The sequence below is a fragment of the Halyomorpha halys genome, unplaced genomic scaffold (assembly GCF_000696795.3).
Source record: "Halyomorpha halys isolate HHAL.00 unplaced genomic scaffold, Hhal_1.1 Scaffold745.1, whole genome shotgun sequence".
Lineage (NCBI taxonomy): Eukaryota > Metazoa > Arthropoda > Insecta > Hemiptera > Pentatomidae > Halyomorpha > Halyomorpha halys.
The window spans coordinates 158,723-181,051 of NW_027110150.1; the positions used below are offsets into that span (position 1 = coordinate 158,723).

Here is a 22,329-nt window from a genome sequence, read left to right on the forward strand (position 1 = left end):
GATTTTGTCAATGCACTACTGCCTGCTGCAATACACTTGCTAGAAGTCCTAAGTACACCAGTACTGGCAGTATTGCCTCCACGAAATCTTTTCTTAGGATGGTCCTTTTTTAAAATGGCCATACTTGGTGGGAACGAAACAGGTACGACCAGGACCCTGTTTCATAAAGAAAACTAATAGTATTGTTTCATAATACAAGTGTAAAAACAACGTGGTAATAACAATAATACTTGTTTTAATCATAATAGGGATGACTATTAGTGGTATTACAGGAATTGAAAAGTACTTAAGTACAAGTTACTGTTGTGCAAGTCAGTGTAATTGAATTAAGATAAATCTACAAGACTAATAGTATTAGTTGGTACTTTATTATGAAACAAGGTCAAGGTGTCCCTCTGTGATAACTGGTCATAGATTCAATTTTTCCATAAGAAGATTTACTGTTACTTGGTTTACAATAATAAGCAAGTAATGTATTACCTCCACCCTTAGACCTCTCGTTCATACGCATTTCTACCGCACAGATTTTTTGTGCCAACAGATCCAAACTTCCCTACTATTTTTTTTTTTTTTTTTTGTATATGCAACAGATTCCAAAGCATTAATAAATCCATGATACTTGGAAGGCGTTATCTTAGGACACAGGGGTACCTAAACGATTTATAACTTATTCATTTTTGCGGCCTGAGATGAATAAAATTTTGGGGCCATTTGTTTTTGGAGTTCGTAGTGGATTTTTTTTAGGGACCTGGTTGGTACAACCATAAGTTCTTGGGCAAATATGTTCCATTCTATCATAATTACATTTGGTAAGATTGATATGTTGCGACAGTTCACTGTCAAGCTATATACATATGACAGTTAAATGTAGTAGTCTCAGTACTGTTAGTCCACTAATATTACTTGGACTTTTAACTATCACGTTAGATCAAGTGCGACAGCACTGTCATAACAGTAAATGCTGTTATGGCTTCAACTATCAAACAGTTACACCATGGTAGTGGCTAGAGCTGTTGCTGTAACAACTGATAATGTACGATATTTCACTTGACAAGGCGTATACACGTGATAATTAATGTGACAGTTGCTTCACTGATACTACTTGTACTATCATCCATCATAACCGAGCTAGCGCGACAGTACAACCATGACTGTAACAATCATATAGTTGCAGTTATAATGATGTCACTGATTGAGCAGAAAAAAAAAGGAGCAAGTATATGGGTAAAACGGGTATTTTCGATAGTGAGAATCGGCAGCATAGGTTATCATAATAATTCTCTTTGAAGTGGCTACTGAAAATCCGATTGATTACATCATTTCAAGTTATCCCTGTAAATACACTTTCCTTTCATTTTTGGTTCGTTAGGAAAACAGTAAAAAGAAATTATCATTCCCTTTAATTTGATTTTTGTTTTCTGTATCATCCATTTAATCAAAAAAATAAATTTAAATCTCTAAACAGATTATTACTTCAAGCAAAAGGGAAAGTACAACCTTTAGTTCTTTTGAACGGCTTGTCCAGGACTTACGCTAAGTTAAAACACAACGAGCGCGGTTTTTGACAGCTTTTGTTGGTCAAGAGTTGTCTTTGGTATAAAATTATTTAGTCCTACGCTGATAATCAACTATCGGAAATTTAAAAAAACCTTAATAATTTTCTACGGTGTCTTTTGTATATTAGTTGTATTAAATCAGTTCGTTTAAGCATTCTTAAATATAACTATTAGTTTCTATTATGAGTTTACTTCCAGATAATTTAACAACAGCTCTTGTTTTAGATAAACAGGGTGAAGATGTTAACACTGTATCATTGTTGTTTAAGGTACTAGTTCTGACTAAAATAACTTGCTAAAATTTATCTACCACTTTTACTTTTTGATTTTGCTATAAGACAATTAAAAATTAAAAAGTAAAGGCTAGGTTTTTAAAAATTCTTATTAATTAATTTTTATATTGAAAACAATTTATTATGTCTCTGAACTATAAATATTGGTGACTTGTTCCCTGGATTTTCAGCATTTAAGTGTTGTTTTTTTTTCAGCATTAAACTATTCACTCTGAATTGTAGTTATAATGTTCTTAATAACATAAATTCTTTCTTAGTAAGAATTTTTTTATCCATTTAACAAAGGAAAAATTCAGTTTCTATTGATTAGTTACCATTATAGGTCTAGTATAAACTTACTTGAAGTAATGTAAATTATATCTGTCAGGAGATAATTCATGTTTATGGATACTTGTAATAGTATTGTGTATTTTAGTAATGCAATTAACTCCCTATTGAGCAAATGGTCATTATGAATAATGAATTCTTGCCACTGATCACTTGCCGAATTGTTCACCTCTCTCCACTGCTGTCCCGACTGGTTCTAGAAATAGTTTACGTATTACCTGGCATTCAAAGCTTTCATATAATTTTACTTTTATAGTACTTGAACATTCTTTTAATTTCTTGCAATATGTGTTCAAATTGCATTATTTTTCAAACATTAGACTCATTGGTCTTAAATATTTTTTAATTTAACTATTAATTTAATTTGTTGTTATGATTGGTTTTTCTTTTAATAATCATGGTTTACTGAAGCTATATTATAATGTTACCTTTTTTTAGGTAGCATATTGCTTTGCTCAGAAAGGTTTAATAATCTACATTTTAAGCAAATCTATTAGTCCTATTCCAATAATTAACAGTGGTTCCTTGCTTCAGCCTGCTGTTTTAGAAAGAATTCATTTCAGGTAATTATAAAATTATTCATTGTTAAATTGACTCCACTTAATTGGGACATTTAATGCCATAAAATTTTGTTCCTATGGAATGAAGGTAACAAAAAAATCATTTTAAAATTATGAAAACAACACTATTTGTTATTTATGAATAATTCTTACAGTACCCCTTTGAATGTCAGTCCTGTTAGAGGAGGATCTGGGCATAAAATCAGAAAACATGAGGAAATTTACTCGAGGTTGATATCAGTACAATTAAACTTAATACATTTAGGAAAGATGGGTGAAATTTAAGTTCATTGCAAGGCATTGGAACAGATGCGGATCATACTCTGGTAGCTAAGGAGAGTGGTAATTGGTTATGGAACACTCGTGTGTACAGTGTGACTTATGGATGTAGGCAGAATTCCGTCAAAGGGGAGCAGACCTCAGCTCATCACACACACACACATATATATATATATATATACACACATACACATATGTATACGTTCCAAGAAGTAGTACCTCCATCATTTTATTGCTACTTCATAAAATTCAATTATTGCTTTTTAAATTTTTACTAGCTATAATCAGAAAAAATTATTGAAAATCGAGCATAAACTTAATTATTGTACATAAATACATACAATACCCACAATAAATTCAGAACTATAAGTTGTAATGAAGAGGTTTGCTATGAGATCATCAGCCTTCTTGTATTGCTGGGAAAAATATTAAACACCTCTTTTACTATGGTTGCCTTCTTTGATTTATTTTTAATAAACATTCTGAGATTATTAACATACAAACTGTAAGTTATTAAAGGAAGAATGGAATCTAAAAAAGGTTATTTTTTATTGGTTTTCCCCATTATTTTTAGAGATAAGTATATTACGAATAATTGCGCTCATTGACTCTTACCTTTTTTACCAAAGAATCAACGTATAGTCATCTTGTTACCTTGAAGGTTTGATTGTGATTGTGTGATCCGTGAAGATGTCATCTCAGCAATGTTACCTTACTACTTATAGCATGTTTCTAGATATAAATCATCTATCAAATAAGTTCACTATTTTCTTTATTTTTTTTTCTCGAGTCTGAAAAATCTTGGGGGAAGCCACAGCTCCCCCTTGCTTCCCTCTTCTTACTCATGGTGTCACTAACTGGAGGATTTGAGGAGGCCAGGATCCTTTTCATGTTGTAGCATTTCATAGAAGTAAAGTTAGTGTATTGTACTTAATATAACATTGTATGATTGTATCAGTACAAAGTAGTAATATTAATATTTCTACTTCAATTGTTCACTTGTGAGATAGGCTTGTAAATTGATATCAAAACAAATCATATGTTTTAGGGGAAAGATTTTGGGTGGTTAAGAACGCCCTTTGCTTTTTGTTTAGTGAAATTTAGGGGTTTTATATTTTTAATTACTTTGTTTATTCTGGATTTTCTCTTTAGGAAGTCTGGTGAGTCAATTCATAAAAAAATTTTTGAGGTTAATAACTTCCAGTTCAATGAAATTTGTATTAAATTATCATAATATGGTACAATGTTTCGGGACCACTGTCCCATATTCATGTACTTTAAACCTACAACAATAATAAAACTATCATAACAACAATCTTCATCCTTATTTATTTTAAATTCACCTCACAATTTCATATAGGAAATCACTTTACACTGTTCTCTCTTTTCTACCATAACTTATTTGTGCATCTTCACTTCTCCTTAGCACAGCCATTACTCTATTTCCATTACAAATTTCATTCAACTGTAAGTTATTAACTTCAAAAAAAATTTTATGAATTGGCTTTATTTATTTTTTTATGTGAATAAGAAACATTAGGAAAAAATCATTCACATGCTGAGATAATAATTTAAACTTTGAATATCCAATGTTAACCCTAGCAAACAAAAAGAGTTATTAAAAAATGATCGGTATCTTTCTTTATGATTGCTTTTAATTTTCTTTCAGTACTAAATGAAAATTACTTGAGAAAAACTTGTTTTATTCATTGAAAGGAAGAAATTTCCATGTGAAATGTTATTAGAGGGACTAATCTCTTTTCCCTTTAAAAAATTCCTGATAAAGTGGTGGTCCCAATCAAGCAGAGTCGACAGTTCTTTGAAATTAACTTTTATTTATGATATTTTTTTCTTTAAGGTATTTCTCTTCATCTGACGAAGTCATTCAGTGGTGTCATCAAATTCATAATTTACAAAAAAAACCTTCAATGTTAATTGTTTCATTAAAAGATTTTTTCAAAGCCAACGATTTAGCATTGTTAAGTTTATGTTCTGCTATACTTGACTCTATGATTTATTTAAGCAGGGTATTTAAGTCAAAAGAACTTTTTTTCCTGGCGTTTTTGTCTATTGATTTCAATTCATTTTTCCCTAATGTTTTAATATTTTTTAATGTCTTATGGCAGGCTACAGTACAGAATAATTTCTTAAAGCTTGCTCATTTCCAAACAAAGAATCTAAAAAGTAATTATAAAATTATTTTAAATGAAGATTCATCCTTTGAAGATGTAAATAAAATATTTTTAACTGCCTAAGTTAAAAATTAACTGGGTTTATGCAGTACATTATCATATAATTTATATGTAATATTATATATTTGTTATGATGATGGTTTTGTATTACAATTGAAAAATATGAGTTAAAAATTAAGAAGTTCTCAAATTTGTTAAGAAAATCTTAATACAAATGTTAAACTTATTGTAAAAATGACAAATTTTCATGAACTTCAGTGTGTTTAGAAAACCAAATGTGCATTATGCAAAAATATCAATAGATATTTGACCAAAATGATACTCTTTTGATTATGTATGCGAAGTGAAAATAAAAAAAGAGAAAATCCTGTTTTTTCCCCCTATTACTACCAAATTATGCCTATAATTTCATCATTATTAGTTGATGTAAAGATCACTAATGATATAATGTAATACAAAAGGTATTATAAATATAATAAATTATAATTTTAATTTATTTATTTATTGAAATTTAAAACTGTTTATTAACTAAAAAATACAATTAGTAAATCTGATATAAATAATAGTACAAACTAGTGGAGAATCTACCTATTAGTAGAACTCTAATAACATTTATAGATTAGATGGTCTCTATGCCACCTTTTCAGAGATTAATGATGATTATCAGGAGTAGAGGAGGAAGCAGAGTTAAAGAAAGAGTTTGGGTGGTAAGGGAATTTATCATGGAAAGATTGATATCTGGTTCTGGCCCAATTGACAACATATGGCTCATCGAGTTGTTTATGAAGGAGTTTGGATTGTATGCAAGAGGAATTTGATGATTTAATCCCCAAAGTTAAATCAAGTACAAAAAGGCCTTATTATTAATGAGTTTTGTATTTAATTAGAAATTTGGACCATTTCTCTAGTAAGTGTTTGAAACTGACGAGCAGTTTTCCTTCTTTTCAGTCTTGTATGAGGATTGCAAGTTAGTCATTTGTCCAGATGTTGACTCAGCTAGTAGTTCTGTTTGTCAGGGATTAGTGGAGTAATATTAAAGGAAGGGAGGAAGTCATAGGTTTATGGTGAAACGTAAAAGTGATTTAATGGGATTTTTGGAATTTATTTTAATCCTTCAGTTTTGACACTATTCTTCAAAGATTGTAATATGGATTGAAGAGTTATGAATACAATACATGGATCATTGGCACAAGGGGTGAGGACAGTTGAGAATTTTTTTTTTAATTTTTAGCTATAAAAATTGATCTTATCATCAACCGGGAGTATGTAATGCCGAGGAAATTAAAGGTACAAGACTTCATTTTACTTTTGAGTTACTTCAACACCAAGAACAGGTTTGACAATATTTGTGCAGAAAAATTCATTAACCATGTTAAAAGGTGATACAAATGGAAATTCCTTGGTTAAACCTTGTCTTAGTTATTGCTAAAAACTTTTTTCTCATAAATACCAGCCACAAGAAATGTTAAGTAGGATTTTCCCTGTTAAAATTATAAGTTACTATCAAAATTAAATTCATCCAAGATATGTAAAAACAGATGAAGTAACAAAAAATTATAGTTAAGTAACCTAAACTTTGGTATTAAAATTAAAATTAAACATTGGCCGGGGATTCAATCTTGCAATTGGATTGGCAGACAGGTGCGTTATCACGCTGCTACTGTCACTCCCCAAACTTTGGTATTAGGTGTAATATTTCTTTCCAGATCAACACTTGGATCCAGTTTATGAAAATGCAATTCACTAAGGTATTTTTTATTTAAGGCCTATATTTTAGAAAATTTATACTACTTTAAGAAAATTGTTACTGCAAAGTGTGGTGACTATGGTGCAGTTTTTCATGGTTTTTTTTATTCCTTGACCTTAGCAATATTGTAATACGAATTTTATTACTTTACTTTTAAACTATCAGGCTTCACTTTCATCCCTGAAAAAAAAATTATATTAAGCGAGATGTAACAATTTTTTCTTGTTTTAATTTACCCCAAAATGCTGATGACTTTTTGTACCCATTTTTATCGTGGATTCCCAGAATATAAATGTACTATTGTCTCCTGTTCTTTTTAATCCTTGGGTTTCAGGATGTAAAAAAAATTTTGTTTTCTGAATTTTTTCAATTATTTAGGCTAATTGAAGAAAATATTGCTAATTAGATTTCTCGATTTAAAAAGCACTTTGTTAATACTTTTTGCTGAATGAATTGTCTGAACCATTTAAGAAAACAATAATAGAGTACTTAAAAGATATTTCTAGGTTGAAAATATATTTAATTTTCAATGTGGGTCATAATCAAGAAATACAATGTGGAGCCTAGCTCTGGAACATCTCACAAGAAATTTCAACATCCCCAGGTACAAATTCACTTGCTTTTTTCTTGGCCTTACTTGAACAGCTTCTTCTCTTGTATGTTCAAGTCTCTTTTGTTCAGTATAATTCATGTAGGAACATCCTCATAATTTCTTCTTGTAGACAGAGGTATTTCTTTACACTTGTAGAGGTTGTGGTATTATATCTGACTCCAATAGATAATATTAGGTGCTCTTGACCAGAAGGCCTCGACAATGCATGTTCATAATATAAGTAAGGTAGTTGATTAGGAGGTGATTAGTTATGATGAGATTTATGGGTGTCAGCCGTAAGTTCTCTGAGGATGGTAACCTCGTCCTACAGAGTACTATTCCTGTAATTATGAAGGAGGAACGCAAGCTCAGAGGGTAGCTACCTGCTGGTTCATGTAGGAAGGTAACTTCGCTCTACCGGGTACTATTCCTGTAGTTGCGAAGGAGGCAGTTGACCCAGAGTGTAGCTAGCCGCCGGGTCCTATGAGAAGATATAAGGTAATGAAGAAGGAGGTGACCAACAGGGAACTAGCGTGAAATAAGACTCACCGTAACAATAAAAATTCTTCTTTTGTCTTATTCAAAGCTGTTTCGAACCACTTCATACTGGATACAATTCTATCTTATTTTATTTATAATCTTAAACACTTTCTTGAGACTGGTTAATGTTGTTTAAATAAATAATTTAATTTTTATCTATTTTAGTCTCAACACATTTTATTTTTCTCACAAGTCTGACGTTTCGGCCAATCCGGCCATCCTCAGGGACAATCTACCATAAAACAGCTTTTATTACATGTATGACCCTCAACAATTCAAAATACTTGACAATATTATTTATAATTTATCTTACCTTAATACAATTTTGGAACTAAGTGATTTTAAAACTCAACTTCATGCAGGCTGTACTGCCTAGGTCAAAACGACAATTTCTATGAAACATTTAAACATTAGGTAAACATATTTTTTGTTAATAAGTATATCCTACATGATGTCTAATTAGTCAATTTTCACATAAAAAACAAAAGTTAAAATTCATTTATCACAGTCATTATTTGTTAAAACTTTATGACAATGGGATTGAAAAAGGAAGGTAAATTAAAATTTTTGGACATGCTGATGGTAAGGCAAGGTTAGAATATAATCACAGAATGGACAAAAAAAAGAAACAAGTTGTAATATAATATTGAATTATTATTCTTGCCACCCTTATCATATGAAATATAATGTAATAAATAATTATATTAAAAAAGCTATTAGAATAACTGAAAATTATAGGTTGCATATAATAAAAAAAAAAAAAAATAAGATAGTTAATATGTTCCTAAAAAAAATTTCCCCAAAAAAATTAATTTACAAGATTTGGGAAATTAACCTTAAAAATATAAAAAATAAAACATTTTATGCATTCAATTATATTAAAGGACTATCTGAAGATATTAAGAAATCATTTAAAGATTGTTCAGGGTAACCTAGGCAACTCAAGGTTGAATTGAAGTGCTGCCATATATTTATGTATATTTTAGTTTTATGAATTATTGTATATTTAAACTCAATTAATACAGTTGAGAATATTTTTTTGTATCATTATCTCGAACTGCCATAACAGTTCAGTATTAAAGTAATTGAGACTAACTGAGATAAGTGGGACAAAATATTTTCTTATGGAGAAATAAAGTTGATATTCGTTTTACAATGGTACAAATTGAACCTTCATTACCAAATTAGACCTGGAGATATAAAATAAAATGTTTGAGAAATTTTTCTTTATTTGATACTATTTTTTCTTTCACATAAAAGCATAATATCTTAATGATATTGATATGGCTTGGAAGAGGGGACATTCAGCTTTCCAATAGTTGTAGTTACGTTGGATTTTTTTATTTTAATGTAATTTATAATTATACAATAAGTAAATTGGATAAATGTTTCAAACACTTGAAAATTTTGGGAAGGAACCACCCTTTGGTGGTACTTCAAGCATTAATTTAAATTAGAAGGTCCCGTGCCTATCTGCTTTTCAGACGCCTCGGAGGATTATCAGGAATTGTTATGGATGAGAGATTAAGAACTAATGGGTTAGGGTGGGTAAGGAGTTTGGAATGAAAAGACACATAGCTGTTTTGGGCCAAATCTGCAAGGTATGGGATGTTAAGGTCTATGCGGATGAGTTCATTTGTTACGTAATAAGGAGCATCAAGGATTTTACATAGGAAGACGCCGCGACTGCAATGCCGCTCCAGCCTATGCATCTTACGATCTAGGACCTGGTCTGCCCCTACCATTACGCCAGAGTCGAGGACATGCTGGCCAGCCACCAATCGAGACAGACCTATTTTTCTAACACCAGGCGAAAAGTACATGGCTTTCGCCAACCGTTGGACCTGCGCCGGGAAGCGGCTAGAGGACCTCATTGCGGCGGTGAAGACGTCATCAGATAAGCCATATTCCGTTATCTATGAGACCACCCTAAATTTTGTTCTTAGATTATCATATTTCAGCTAACACACTAACCATAGTTTGCCCCTTCAGGGATTTGACTTGACTTATTTAAATATACGCACAGAAAAGTCTCACAATTTCGACACCCCTTTTCCACACTAATCTAAATATAATTTTCAACTTACACTCAGGATACCTGAAGTAAGAAACGGATAGGTCCGGATCTATACATTTTGGGGTGCAATCCGTGTGAGGAACGAACTTATGATTATGAGACTTATAGAACAGTTAAAGAGGCAATATAATTAAAAAATATATATAAATTGCTAGACATTTCGCCCACTTCTCCAATGGCTCATTTTACTGATTATCAATAATTTATTGATTACTACCCAATGGTTATATTATTATGTGTAATTTTATTAGTCTAAGAGTAGGTATAAAGAGACGTGAGGGGCCAGTTGTTGTTGCAGCCGCTTTAATCCTCCAATCTTATATACTGGACGTAACTAAGAACATTTAAAGCATCAGTTAATGCACCCAGTGAATCATTCCTTGTTTATAATTATACTACCGCTGACGAAGATATTTCGTTCTACCGCTAACCTTCTAATTTAAATTCCCACGCATTATTACTATAAACTAATATCGTGTACGGCTTTCAGCTTGATATGTTACGTGGGATAAAAAGAAAATAATAATCATATATGTGTTTTTTCTATTTATAGATTTTTAAAATATTTGTGTATATAATTTATTATTTATTTTGTGTGCATGCGTATATTTATCTATGATTGAATGTGTATTTATTGCTGTGTGAGTGTTGAACCTGAAACAAGAACCTGCGTGGGATGTGTTGTCAGGGTGATCTATTCTATATGTTATGTAGTCGCGTATGTAGAAGTTACAATGCTTTGCGAAATGGGTTTCAGTCAACAGTGCTATGTCAATGAAATGTTCATGGAGGAATATGTCAAGTTCGTCTCGGTGGTTATGAGTTGGATTTAGATAACATTTTAAGGAGCTATAAATTTATTTCGTGAACTCGAGACATCGGCAGATTAAAATAAAGCCAAAAATTTTCTAATAGTTGATTTATGTGAAAATCAGTCTTAACCTTTTAATAATAAACAATTTTGAAAACTTAACAACAAACTTTTCCAGCTTAAAAATACTTGAAACATTACCACTTTTTCAATATTCATGAACTGAAATGAATCATGAACGCGGGGGTGGTGGACACAAATAAAATGTTATTACTGTTCTATTAGTTAGGGTTAAATAACATAAAGTGTTCTTATTGTAGTGAGAACAAAGAACACAACACAAAGCTTGATGACAACCAACCGACTACTGTTGTAAAACCGTTTCAAGCCGGTACAATCAATATATTGACAGTTTGCCACACAGCAACGTGTATACAATAACAAATGAATTTTTACATCTCACCTTAACACACCCTCTTAAATATTCATTTTTTCAAATTTAGTTTTGCATACATTAACAAAATGATTTTAAAATTACAATATTAGTTTTGTGCACAGAAAAAGCTTTTAAGTTACAATTTTTTGATTTTATGGTTCACAATCACTACACTGAGTCCTAGGTTCAAACATCTCCAACTTCTGTCCTTTTGTAGATGACTTCTCGTCTTTCCACAGCATCCAGACTTTTCATAGTCAGAATTTCTGAAATTATTTTGAACATTTGGACCAACTGCTTAAACAAGGTTTAACTGTATTCATTGAAACACTGAATTCCTTTTTCTTTCTTGGTTTCTTCTTCTTCTTAGTACCAGTATATCTCTTACTTTTTCCTATATTATCTGCTTCGCAATCCACTTTTTTACTTTTTCCTTCTAAATTATCTGTATTTTCCTTTTCTCTAGAATTATCTGTGCATCTAAATGAACCTTCAAGTCTGATAGGATACCTCTTTGTCTGTTCATTTTCTTCCGTTTCAAATCTCAAATTGTTTCAATCTCCTGCATCAGCTTGTTCTCTTTCATCTTTAGATCATTTTCATTATCCTCTTCTATAGCCTTTTCATTTTTTACTTTTATTTCCATCAATGCATCACCACTTTCATCATCAGAACCTGAATCAAGATTAAACTCATTATTAAATGTTCTTTTGGTAACTTCATGTTCTTCAACATAAGCTAATGGTTCAGACACTTTTGTATTCGTCTCTGGATTCGTCAATAACACCAACTATATAGTCTTTAACAAACACAGATGTTTCAGTGTCTTTTTTGGTTTCTGGTACATTAGTAGCATAAGATTTCGCTTGTAAATCAACCTTCAAGTTCACTACATAAAATCCCTCAGGAGATCTTTTTCCAACAATCACAGTATCATTTTTTTCAATTTTCACTTTGTTTTTACAGAAAGTTACGTATCCACCGTTCTGTGCTATTTTATCCACAGACAACAAATTTTTTACTGAGATCATGTCTTTCAGTTGACACTTGTCACTTTTTACACAACCAACCATTTTGGCTATCATGGATGCGCAGTTTTTAGCCGGATCTACCTCAGCATCAATAGTTTGTGCCTGCCACAATACGCTTATATTGTTGGTCATATGCCTAATGGAACCTGAATCTAAGACCCACACAGTTGATTTTTTACTACATTTTTCAGTAAGGAAAGAAACTGCTAATCTTTTTGTTTTTACGGAAGAAACAGTCCTCTAGGTGGTTAGTTTTGTTACACACACCACAGGGTTTTTTTTTCTTGGTTGGGCAATGTTTACTCACATGTCCTTCTTTAGAGCAAGAAAAACATTTCCTCTTGTCAGAATTAGTTCTCCTGTTTCTTTTTACTTATGTTCTAAAAGCAACTGGAATGTCTGTTTCCTCAGTAGCATTTGTAGAGAGTCTTTCTTCACCCATCAGTCTTGTCCTTAAATTTGAAAGCGTTTTCCTGTCCGAGCCTGTGCTTTCCCAAGCACATAAAAAATATTTATACTTTTTAGGGAGTGTTATTATTTTAGAAATAATCATATCATCCGGTGTATCATTGCCCTAATGATTTTAATCTAAATGCCAAATTTTCAATTGAGCTTATGTAGCTTGCCAAGTCTATCCCAGTCTTAAATTTAAAATCAAAGAATTCTGGCAAAAGTTCAAAGTTTTGCTGAGAAGCATCTCTCTCATAGATGTCACATATTTTAGAATACATTTGACTTGGAGTAGTACAAGTTAAAATATGAGTTAATGCTCTCTCATTCACTGTTGTTACTATTAACTTTTGGGCTTTAGCATAATTTTGCTTATAAACATTATATTCTTTACTTTGCTGGTTTCTGGGAGGATCAAAATCTTCAGAAACAATTTCAAACAACCCGTTGGCTTTTAAGAAGATGTTTACCTTGAATTACCACATTTGGAAGTTCTCAGGTCCTTTCAGTGGCTCAATCTGATGTATTTCATTAAAGCTGTTGAGACCCATTTTATATTACTGCTTGCACTCGAATGTTTTTACTTTACGAAGTATTTGAACTCGAACAAACACTACTATTTTTACTGTCTCATTATAAGTTTTAATTTCGCGAACTGCCTGGGCCCATAACCTAATGAACGCGGGAGTGGTGGACACAAATAAAATGGTTTTACTGTTTTATTAGTTACGGTTAAATATCATAAAACGTTCTTACTGTGGTGAGAACAAACAACACAATACAAAGCTTGATGGCAACCTACCGGCTACTGTTACAAAACAAAACCGATGCAAGCGGGCACAATCGATGTATTCACAGTTTGCTACAGAGCAACGGGTATTTAAAAAAAAATGAATTTTTTCAGCTCACTTTAACAATCATCTTTTACGACAGTAAAACCCAACATAGAACATAATAATGTCCAAGGACATAAGCAAATATTTTTTTTAACAAGTTATATAAACAGCATAGGTTTAATGAGGATCTCAAGGTACTAACAGAAACTTCTAGAACTATTTTTTTATATATAAGGGAAGGCACTTAATTGGAAAAATACTTCCACCACTTAAAGAAAAAACTCCTTGCACCTCTGGTCCTGAACTGTCATAATTCCCAACATACCTCCCTTATCATCAACTACTTCTCTCAAGAAGTGTTCCTCAGAATATTTCTCTCTCAACAACCATCTATATTAATGACCTCCCAACCTTTATTCACCACTCCCTATATTATTTGTACCCAGATAGCTTCCACATACACATTTTCTACCACTCCTCCAACATGCTCAAGGCATCTTGTAAGCTCCAGCCCATCAACCCTTACCATCTATTATTTCCCCTTAATAACATTTTTATTCATTTCAAAACTCAACAAACAGCCTTTGAGTTACCTTTTTTCAATACTTATCTATATACTGCAATATAGCAGTAACTATATTTTTTAAATCAACTGAAAATCTATTTTAAACCTTTAACAGCTCATAAGATTCCATGATTCGTTTCCCCTGAAGTTTCTGTCATTTTCTAATATTCCCTCTCTCAGTGTCCGTAACTTTTACTACAGTTGCTTATGCTTATGCGTGTATGGAGAGCTTTCTAACAAGCAAGAAATAAGGTTAAAAATGTCCTCAGATTCTCTCACTGGTATTCCAAGAAAAGGTGGCTTTGTCCTAATATCTCACAATACCTTCTTGATGATTTCTTATTCAACCCCAAATAACTAAAATACATCCTATATTCTCTTAACCTCCTTACCCTGCCTTCTTTTTTTTTTTTTTTTTTTCGGCCAAGACTCCCATTGGAGTCCTATACTGCCTAACCATGGTTGGGAGTCAAAGTTCTTCATTTTGTGGGACCGCCACTCAATGAAAAAAGTCAACGTCCCAGGCTGGAATCGAATCGGCACCGCCAATAGACTTCAAATTGGTAAGACTGTGTCTTGACCACTGAGCTATGGGCGGCCCACCCTGCCTTCTTATGTCCATCCCTTAAATACAAGATCTGAACATACTAATTTGTGTAGCTCCTCTCATAAAACTGCTTCCTTTGAAAACTCTTATACCATTCATAGTTTTAGAATTCTCTACCCATCTCCTTAATGATCAATCTTATGCATACATGTAAAGATTAAATAACTAAGCAAGTTTAAACAAATATGTATATATGTACTTATATTCAGTTTTTATTTTTTATTTGTCTTTTAGTCAGTATTATAATTAATTTGTCATATTAAAAACAGACCAATGCTACCTTAGTTGTACACTTTCTTTTCTTAGGGGACTGAATATCGCAAAATAAAAATCAATTTTTTAATTCATTTTCCATGATTCACTAATCAAGTTATGGAATCCTAAACTGGGATGGGAGGAGGTAATTAAACTAATTAAAGATATCAGTACATCCAACACAATCTGGGAAGGTCCATAAGCCATCAAAACCTTTTTGAATTTCTTTCTACAAACTTAGTAAAACTTTAAATAGCACAAAAAAAAAAAAAAAAATTAATTAGAAGAGCAATAAATGTAACTTATTTGTAAATTTCAATAATTTAAAAGAAAATTATCAAATAAAATTTGTTTTCATGTAACAGGAGAAGTGGATTCTCTTCATAGGAACAGAAAGAGAAAATGAACAACCCCTGTCAGAGCCATTAACCTCTTACTGGTACAAGTAATTTGTAGCCATCTGGCTCAGTTGTAGGCCTTTATCAGGGCTAAGCAAAGAAAAATAATATTAAAGTAAGAAATTATAAAAACTATTATAATATAAGGAAATTTGTATTTATGAAAAATCAAAATTGAAATATTGAGTAATGAATAAAGGATATACGCATGGCACATCTTTTATTTACAGCAGTTTATCTTTTATCAACAACAAATAAGATGCAATGAGAATCGTAAACTTTAAATTTATTGATGTTAAATAATTATTTTTTTATATTATGATCACTGTTTTATTATTCTCCAGTTTATCTTTATTATGAATTTTTAAATTAATTTTTTATTATTTTTTTTTGTTACTGATAATACAGCTACCTCTACAGAGGATTCCCTATTGAATTTCAAAATATCAGTTAAATATGTGTTATGAGAAATGTTCTTATCTATTTACAAAGAAACAAGCCTAAACTAATATTAACAACAAACATACTTTTCTTGTCAGAAATAAAACAATATGCCTTGATTTTTGTCATTTCTTTTTCAGTATATACACACTTACATGTAGGGTGTCCACATACATAGTGTTCATTATATATGTTCATTCCCCTACCTCTACAATTTTATATATTTTTATTTGATACTTGGTTTTTAATCTTCTCCAGGGCACCTAACTCTGGAATTCAGAGATTCTGAGGAGAAGAGGACTCTCCCATAAAAGATTAAAGATAAGTTTAATGAAGGTTATTCACATTTGTTAACTTTCCTTCATTTACTACACTACTTAGTAGGCTATTTTATGCTTGTAAACATATTTTTATATTAAATACAATATTTAATTTTAGATAACAAAATTTCTTTAATGAAGTTTATGCCAAATGCCTGAATTTTTTATAAATATGTTTCTATTGTTTTAACTTAACCCTAATTCACCACTTTATAGTTATATGAATGTACTCTAATGTTTATTATGTTTGTGAATGTGTACCCACCAAGCACAATGTGCCCAAGCTTAGCAGCCAACATATGCACCTGATGGAGAATTAAAATTAAATTTTCCATAAAAAAATGTCATAAAATATATCCCATTCCATTGGGAATTCCAGAGTTAGGTCCACTGGAGTAGAACTGGAGAAGGTTAAAAATCAACAGTCAAATACGAATTCCTAAAATTATACATGTTGGGGTGGGAGATGCACACGAATAGTGGTACGCACTGTATGTATGTATATATACACAGAAAAAGAAATGACAAAAATCAAAGGCACATTGTTTAATTTTAATTTTGGCACTAGTTGAAAGCATATCTTTCAAGCTTATTATGATATGATAAACTTTAATATTAAAAAAAAAATTAAAAGTATTTTGGATATACCGCTTAAATTTTGAACCTAAACCATCTAAAAATTACAAAAAATAAATAAATAAATAATCAAAAAGGTTCTTAAAAAGATAAAATAAATAAAAAATGAAACTTTTATCCCTTATATCATTAATATATAAAAATGAAAAGTTTGATCAAAAATAATAAAAACATATAAAAAATAGGTTATATTAACAACTTATTTAAGTATAAAACAAGTAGTTTTTAAGTTATTTATTAACATTTTTTAAAAGAAGATGACTGTAAATAAACACTAGAATAATCACTGACTAAAGACCAAACATAAGGAATGAAAAATTCTTCTGGTTTCTCTTCTTCCACATATTTAAATTTCAGTTCTGGAAATTTCTGGAAAATAAAGTAAAATATATAAGCTTTTAATGATATATTCAAATTAAGTTATAAAATAACAAAGTTTAAGGATTTAAGACCAAGGTTCATGGAAATTTTTGATTTAATGAGGAAATTTTTACAGCAGCTATTAAATAAAAAACACATGAAAAACTGATGTAATTACAGAAAGTAAGTTATAAGAATAATTAATAAATATTCCTGAGCTAAGTATCTGGTTAATCTTTGAAATTTAATGTACAGATAAATACATCACTGATAAAAATACAAACATGCATCTTAATATCATTATTTCTAAATCAATTTCAAATAATGTTTCCATGGTTTTCATTACCACTACTTTTCTAAACCTCACATGCCTAACACATGAGAGGGTGGTTGGTGATAGTTCCTACCAGATAGGTCCCGAAGAACTAGATTATCAACAATAAAAGCGGTTCCCCAGGTGTGACCTAGACCAGTGGTTGTGTTGCCTTCATAAAAATAACAGTTAATGAAAGATGTAAAAAAAAAAATATGCTATGGATCTTTTAATAGGCGCTAACATTTTTAGGATATTTTCTGAGATCATTTTCAATCATAAAATAACCAGCTCTATAGAAGAGAGAGGATTATGTGACCATCATAAGCATTTAACATATTAAAACCGTTAAAATACACAGTCATTTATAAAATAATTTGGTGAAAAATCATTATTTATGAAATAAATAAAACCTATTTACTTGTTCTAACTACTTTATTAATTAAATGTAAACATTAAGATTCATATTAAATGTTGTTCAAAGTGAAGGTATGCCCGTAAATGCTTTGTTTAGTAGATAGATTAGAAAGAATACTAATATGGCCTTTTATCCCTAACTGTATAAAAACTATTGGTAACATAAGGGTTAATACTACTTGGAATTAGCATTGGGATCTGTCAATAACATTTATCAGTTTGTAAAAGGCTTTCGCAGAGTACTTATCATTATGCCTTCAATTTATACTAATGGTGAATATGCTGATATGGTGTTTCTGTACACTTTTTCCAAGGGTAATGCTAAAGCTGCCCGTCATGAATATGCCAGCCGATTTCCGAATAGAAGATTACCAATCACGTCTATCTTTAGCTCCACGTCTCAACGTCTTAAAAGAAACAGCTTTATATGCTATAATACCACGTCCTGATGGTATTTTTGCCCCTTTACGAAATGAAGAAAGGAGTGCGAGCATATTACGATATTTTGATGATAATCCATCTGGCAGTGTACAAAGACTTGAGGCAGAATTGAATATTACGCCAACTACAGTGTGAGAGAACTCTCATTGCAGATGGACTTCATCCATGTAATTATCAATGGGTACAAAATTTATTACCGTAAGATTATTGGCAAAGAAGACATTTTTCAGATTGGTGCTTAAATCAAGTTGAGCATAATCCGCAATTTTTAGGACACATTCTCTGTATTGATGAATCTACCTTCACAAGAAAAGGTATCTTTAATCAGAAAATAATCCTCTGGTCGTAGGAAAATCCCCATGCAATTCGTGAGCATCATTTTCAGCACCAGTTTCAGTGCAATGTGTGGTTGGGGATAATATACAATATTTTAATAGGTCCACATTTCTTGCCTCCTTGACTCAATGCGGGCACATTTCTGGAATCTCTTAATAATGATTACTATGATTTAGTTGAACATATTCCACTATAACTGAGAAGGGACACATGGCTTCAATTAGATGGTTCTCCAGCATATTACAGAAGAGGTCCACGACAATGGCTAAATGTTAATTATCCCAATCAATGGATTGGCCACGCAGGACCAGTAGCTTGACCTACAAGCTCTCCAGACCAGACACCACTGGATTTTTTTGTTTGGGGTGACATTAAACAAAAAGTCTATGCAAGGCCGGTCAGTGATCTTAATTCCTTATGAAGAAGGATAATTGAATATTGTGAAACAATAACACATATACAGTGCCACTCTGCCACTGCTGCTGTTGAAGAAAGATGCCGAGCCTGTCTTAATGCTCAAGGAAATCACTTTGAACAACATTGAATATGAATTTAATGTTAATTTTAATTAATAAAGTAGTTCGAACAAATAAATACATTTTATTTATTTCATATAACCTAAATAATTTATAACAATGAAAATCTTTATCTGAATATCTCCTTAACAGAGCATTTGCGGACATACCTTCAGAGGAAATTTTTTTCTTCTTATGAGGTCCTTAATTCATATTTTCAGTTTGGCCACTCAACCCTGAAATACCCTGTATAATACCATTTTTAATTCTTTTTTTTTTCAAATATCTGAAGACCGTGACGTATCCCATTTATTGCACTGGCACACAGAGTTCTAGTTATTACCCTAATATTCCTCTAATTTGACTACTGTTTTAGGGGATATGGAGATATCTCTGGAGATAACAAGACAAAGTTAAAACGTTTGATGAATTGCTTTGTACCAATTGTCTTCGGGATTCTGAGGGATCCCTCTGTTTCCCAATACCTGTCACTACTGGATGACATAAATAACGCACTTCAATTATAAAAAAAACTTATTAATCACAAAATACATGGACTCAACACAAGTGGGAAGATATGGGCGGAGAGTTGCAGAAGGGTTTGCAAAGATTTATGTCCAAACCCATCCATTCAAAGGAAAGGAATCTTTTTTTTCTGAGAGGATTTTGAATTTGTTATACTGAGGTTGGTTTAAAATCTCAAATCATTATATAGAAGTATATTCTTTATTGAATGCTTTGGCTAGTTCAAGTGGAATACAAAAACATTTTTATATCGAGGAATTGGTTCCGTATTTCTATTTTATTTTATAAATATTTTATGAGTTAATTTGACAGTTCTATCTATTATATTTTTTTTCTATATCAGTTTTTTTTTTTTATGAGAGTGATTAGAACAGTAATTTAATATTCTATTACATGTACTTAATGTTTTAATCCATTTTGTGGTTATTATATTGATAAATGTCCATGTCTTTATTTTTATTTTTTCTACAGTAAACATGATTCTTTTTTGATGACTATTAACTAAGTCCCTCATGTCTATTTTAATTTGCTATAATTATAAAACCATTGATATATTTTTTTAATTAAACTTGATTTTTTTAAGATAATAAAAGTATGTTCCACTTAAATTCATTGATAGATTACTTTCCAATGATAAACTGCATAATTAATTTTTTAAAAAAAAGAGTTAAAAATGATGCCTTTAATGAACGAGGGTATCCTTTATTAAAATATTATTTGTTTATTTTTCCTCTACTTTCTTCTGTTCTTGGTTAAAAGATATAATTATATAAGGGATATTGTTCTAATAATCATTTGGGGATTGGCTACAATAAATTCATGAAGTTATAGATTCCCATTCTTTCAGTTTGCTAAACACTGAACGCTAAACGCTGGTGTGATGACATTTCAAATTTTGACAAAATTTATTTGAAAATTGACCTTCAGGTACTCAGAAGTATATTAGTCCATAATAATTATTAATGTCTTCTTAATTTATTAGCTAGATCTATTAATGTCTTGATAAGTTTTAGGTCCATTACTATTTCAGATTGTTTTTTATGGAGACATTCCTAAGGACAATATTGAAGCTCTGAAAATACTTTTCTGTGAGTGGTTGGATATATACGGAGACTTATCTTATATATTATATATATATATATTGGATGTTAACTTGGTGCTATTGGTTCCCTGAAGTTCCCAGCTGAACATGTAGATAATAGGATAGAGGAAAGACAAAGAAAGACGTGATGGGGTTGGAGAAATGGCCTGATTCTCCTCTAATAGAATAAACGAGAGAGTCTAAGAGCAAGAGCTTGCTAGCATGAGCATAGATTACTATTATGCATACCTGTAACACATTAGTTCTTCCCCAGGGATTTTAAAAACTTACTTGCTACCAATCATTTTTAATTATTTTTGTAATTTAGTTAGTTAAGTTTCATGTTTTAAAAATAAATTACTAACCTGCAGCCTGTGAGAGGGCCATTTCGGTGAGGAATCTACAATTACTTTTAAAACTGTGTCAACATCTGTACACACATCTTTTTCAGTTTCTAATTTTGATATGAAATACTCTAGAACCTTTAAAAAATTAAAGTAACAAAAAATTAAGACCATAACTAAAGATATATTTGAAATTATAAATTAATATGTACGAGAATGATACTATTAGATCTTAAGCCTAGATCTAATTATAGAGATCCACAGAATAATCAATAAATTGATTGTGAAAAAACTAATAAATTGACAAGTATATCTAGTAATGTGACAATTATAAGAAGAAATCTGACAATTAAAGAGTTTAATTAAAAAGGGAACAGATTCCATTTTTCAAGTTTTCAGAAAATTGTAAAAAAAAAAAAAAAAAAAAAAAAACCCATTAAAATATTGTATTTATTTAAAATTAGGTGAAACCGTATATTATTTCTTTAAAAAGAAAATTACCAATAATGATTGTAGTAATGAGTTATTTAATATAGTTAGAACTACTAATGATTGGAGCAATGAATTAACGGTTCAAAAGAAAAGAATTATTTTTTATCACAAAAGCACATGTGTGTCTAAACTTCCCCACCAGGATCCTGTTTAACCCTTTGAATACACATTTATTTGAAAATTGCTTTGCATTTGGAGTGTAATTAATTTTATGGGCAAGTAAAACTAGTAAATTTTAAGCAAGAATTAATTTATTTCATTAAATCTAGTCTCAGTTTCAAGGACATATCATAACGCCATGTGCATCTTGGCCCAAACAAATGCATGATGGACTAATACATCAAATGTAGCCAAAGGGTTAATAATGAAAGCTGATAGCATTATTCCTTAAATACAAGTATACAAACTACTGAGTACAGCACAAATATTTTTTGTTTCACGATGGGTATGACTATTAGTGATATTAAAAGAGTTAAAAATTAGAAATCAGCATTGTAAAAGTCAGTGAAATGTACCCAGTATAAACTACAAGACTAATAGTATTTTTTTTTTTTTT

General features: G+C 30.9%; 1 protein-coding gene and 3 long non-coding RNA genes across 8 annotated transcripts in view; 2 read left to right on the top strand and 2 right to left on the bottom strand.

Moving 5' to 3' along the window:
• Window positions 1-1,375: 1,375 nt before the first annotated feature.
• Window positions 1,376-5,699, top strand: LOC106685803 (uncharacterized). The gene is made up of 3 exons (XR_001343900.2): window positions 1,376-1,825; window positions 2,615-2,739; window positions 4,874-5,699. It is a non-coding gene; the product is annotated as an uncharacterized lncRNA (long non-coding RNA).
• A 1,823-nt stretch (window positions 5,700-7,522) lies between these two features.
• LOC136795977 (uncharacterized) lies at window positions 7,523-11,384 on the bottom strand. 2 transcript variants are annotated; one of them, XR_010843673.1, is made up of 4 exons: window positions 11,176-11,384; window positions 8,400-8,458; window positions 8,096-8,318; window positions 7,523-8,027 (listed from the first exon to the last, which is right to left on the bottom strand). It is a non-coding gene; the product is annotated as an uncharacterized lncRNA (long non-coding RNA). The 2 variants fall into 2 exon arrangements; XR_010843672.1 differs by having other exon boundaries at window positions 8,400-8,478.
• Window positions 11,385-13,837: 2,453 nt separating this feature from the next.
• Window positions 13,838-15,775, top strand: LOC136795978 (uncharacterized). Its single transcript, XR_010843674.1, has 2 exons — window positions 13,838-13,921; window positions 15,520-15,775. It is a non-coding gene; the product is annotated as an uncharacterized lncRNA (long non-coding RNA).
• Window positions 15,776-17,122: 1,347 nt separating this feature from the next.
• The window catches only part of LOC106685799 (dymeclin), a 58,270-nt gene continuing 53,063 nt past the window's right edge, over window positions 17,123-22,329 (bottom strand). For all 4 annotated transcript variants that reach the window (XM_067048276.1, XM_014428720.3, XM_014428719.3 and 1 more), the window contains 2 exons: window positions 21,303-21,419; window positions 17,123-17,318 (listed from right to left, as the gene is read on the bottom strand). In XM_067048276.1, the coding sequence (XP_066904377.1) occupies window positions 17,187-17,318; window positions 21,303-21,419 (249 nt within the window). In that variant the 3' untranslated portion in view covers window positions 17,123-17,186. The remainder of the gene's footprint in view (window positions 17,319-21,302; window positions 21,420-22,329) is intronic.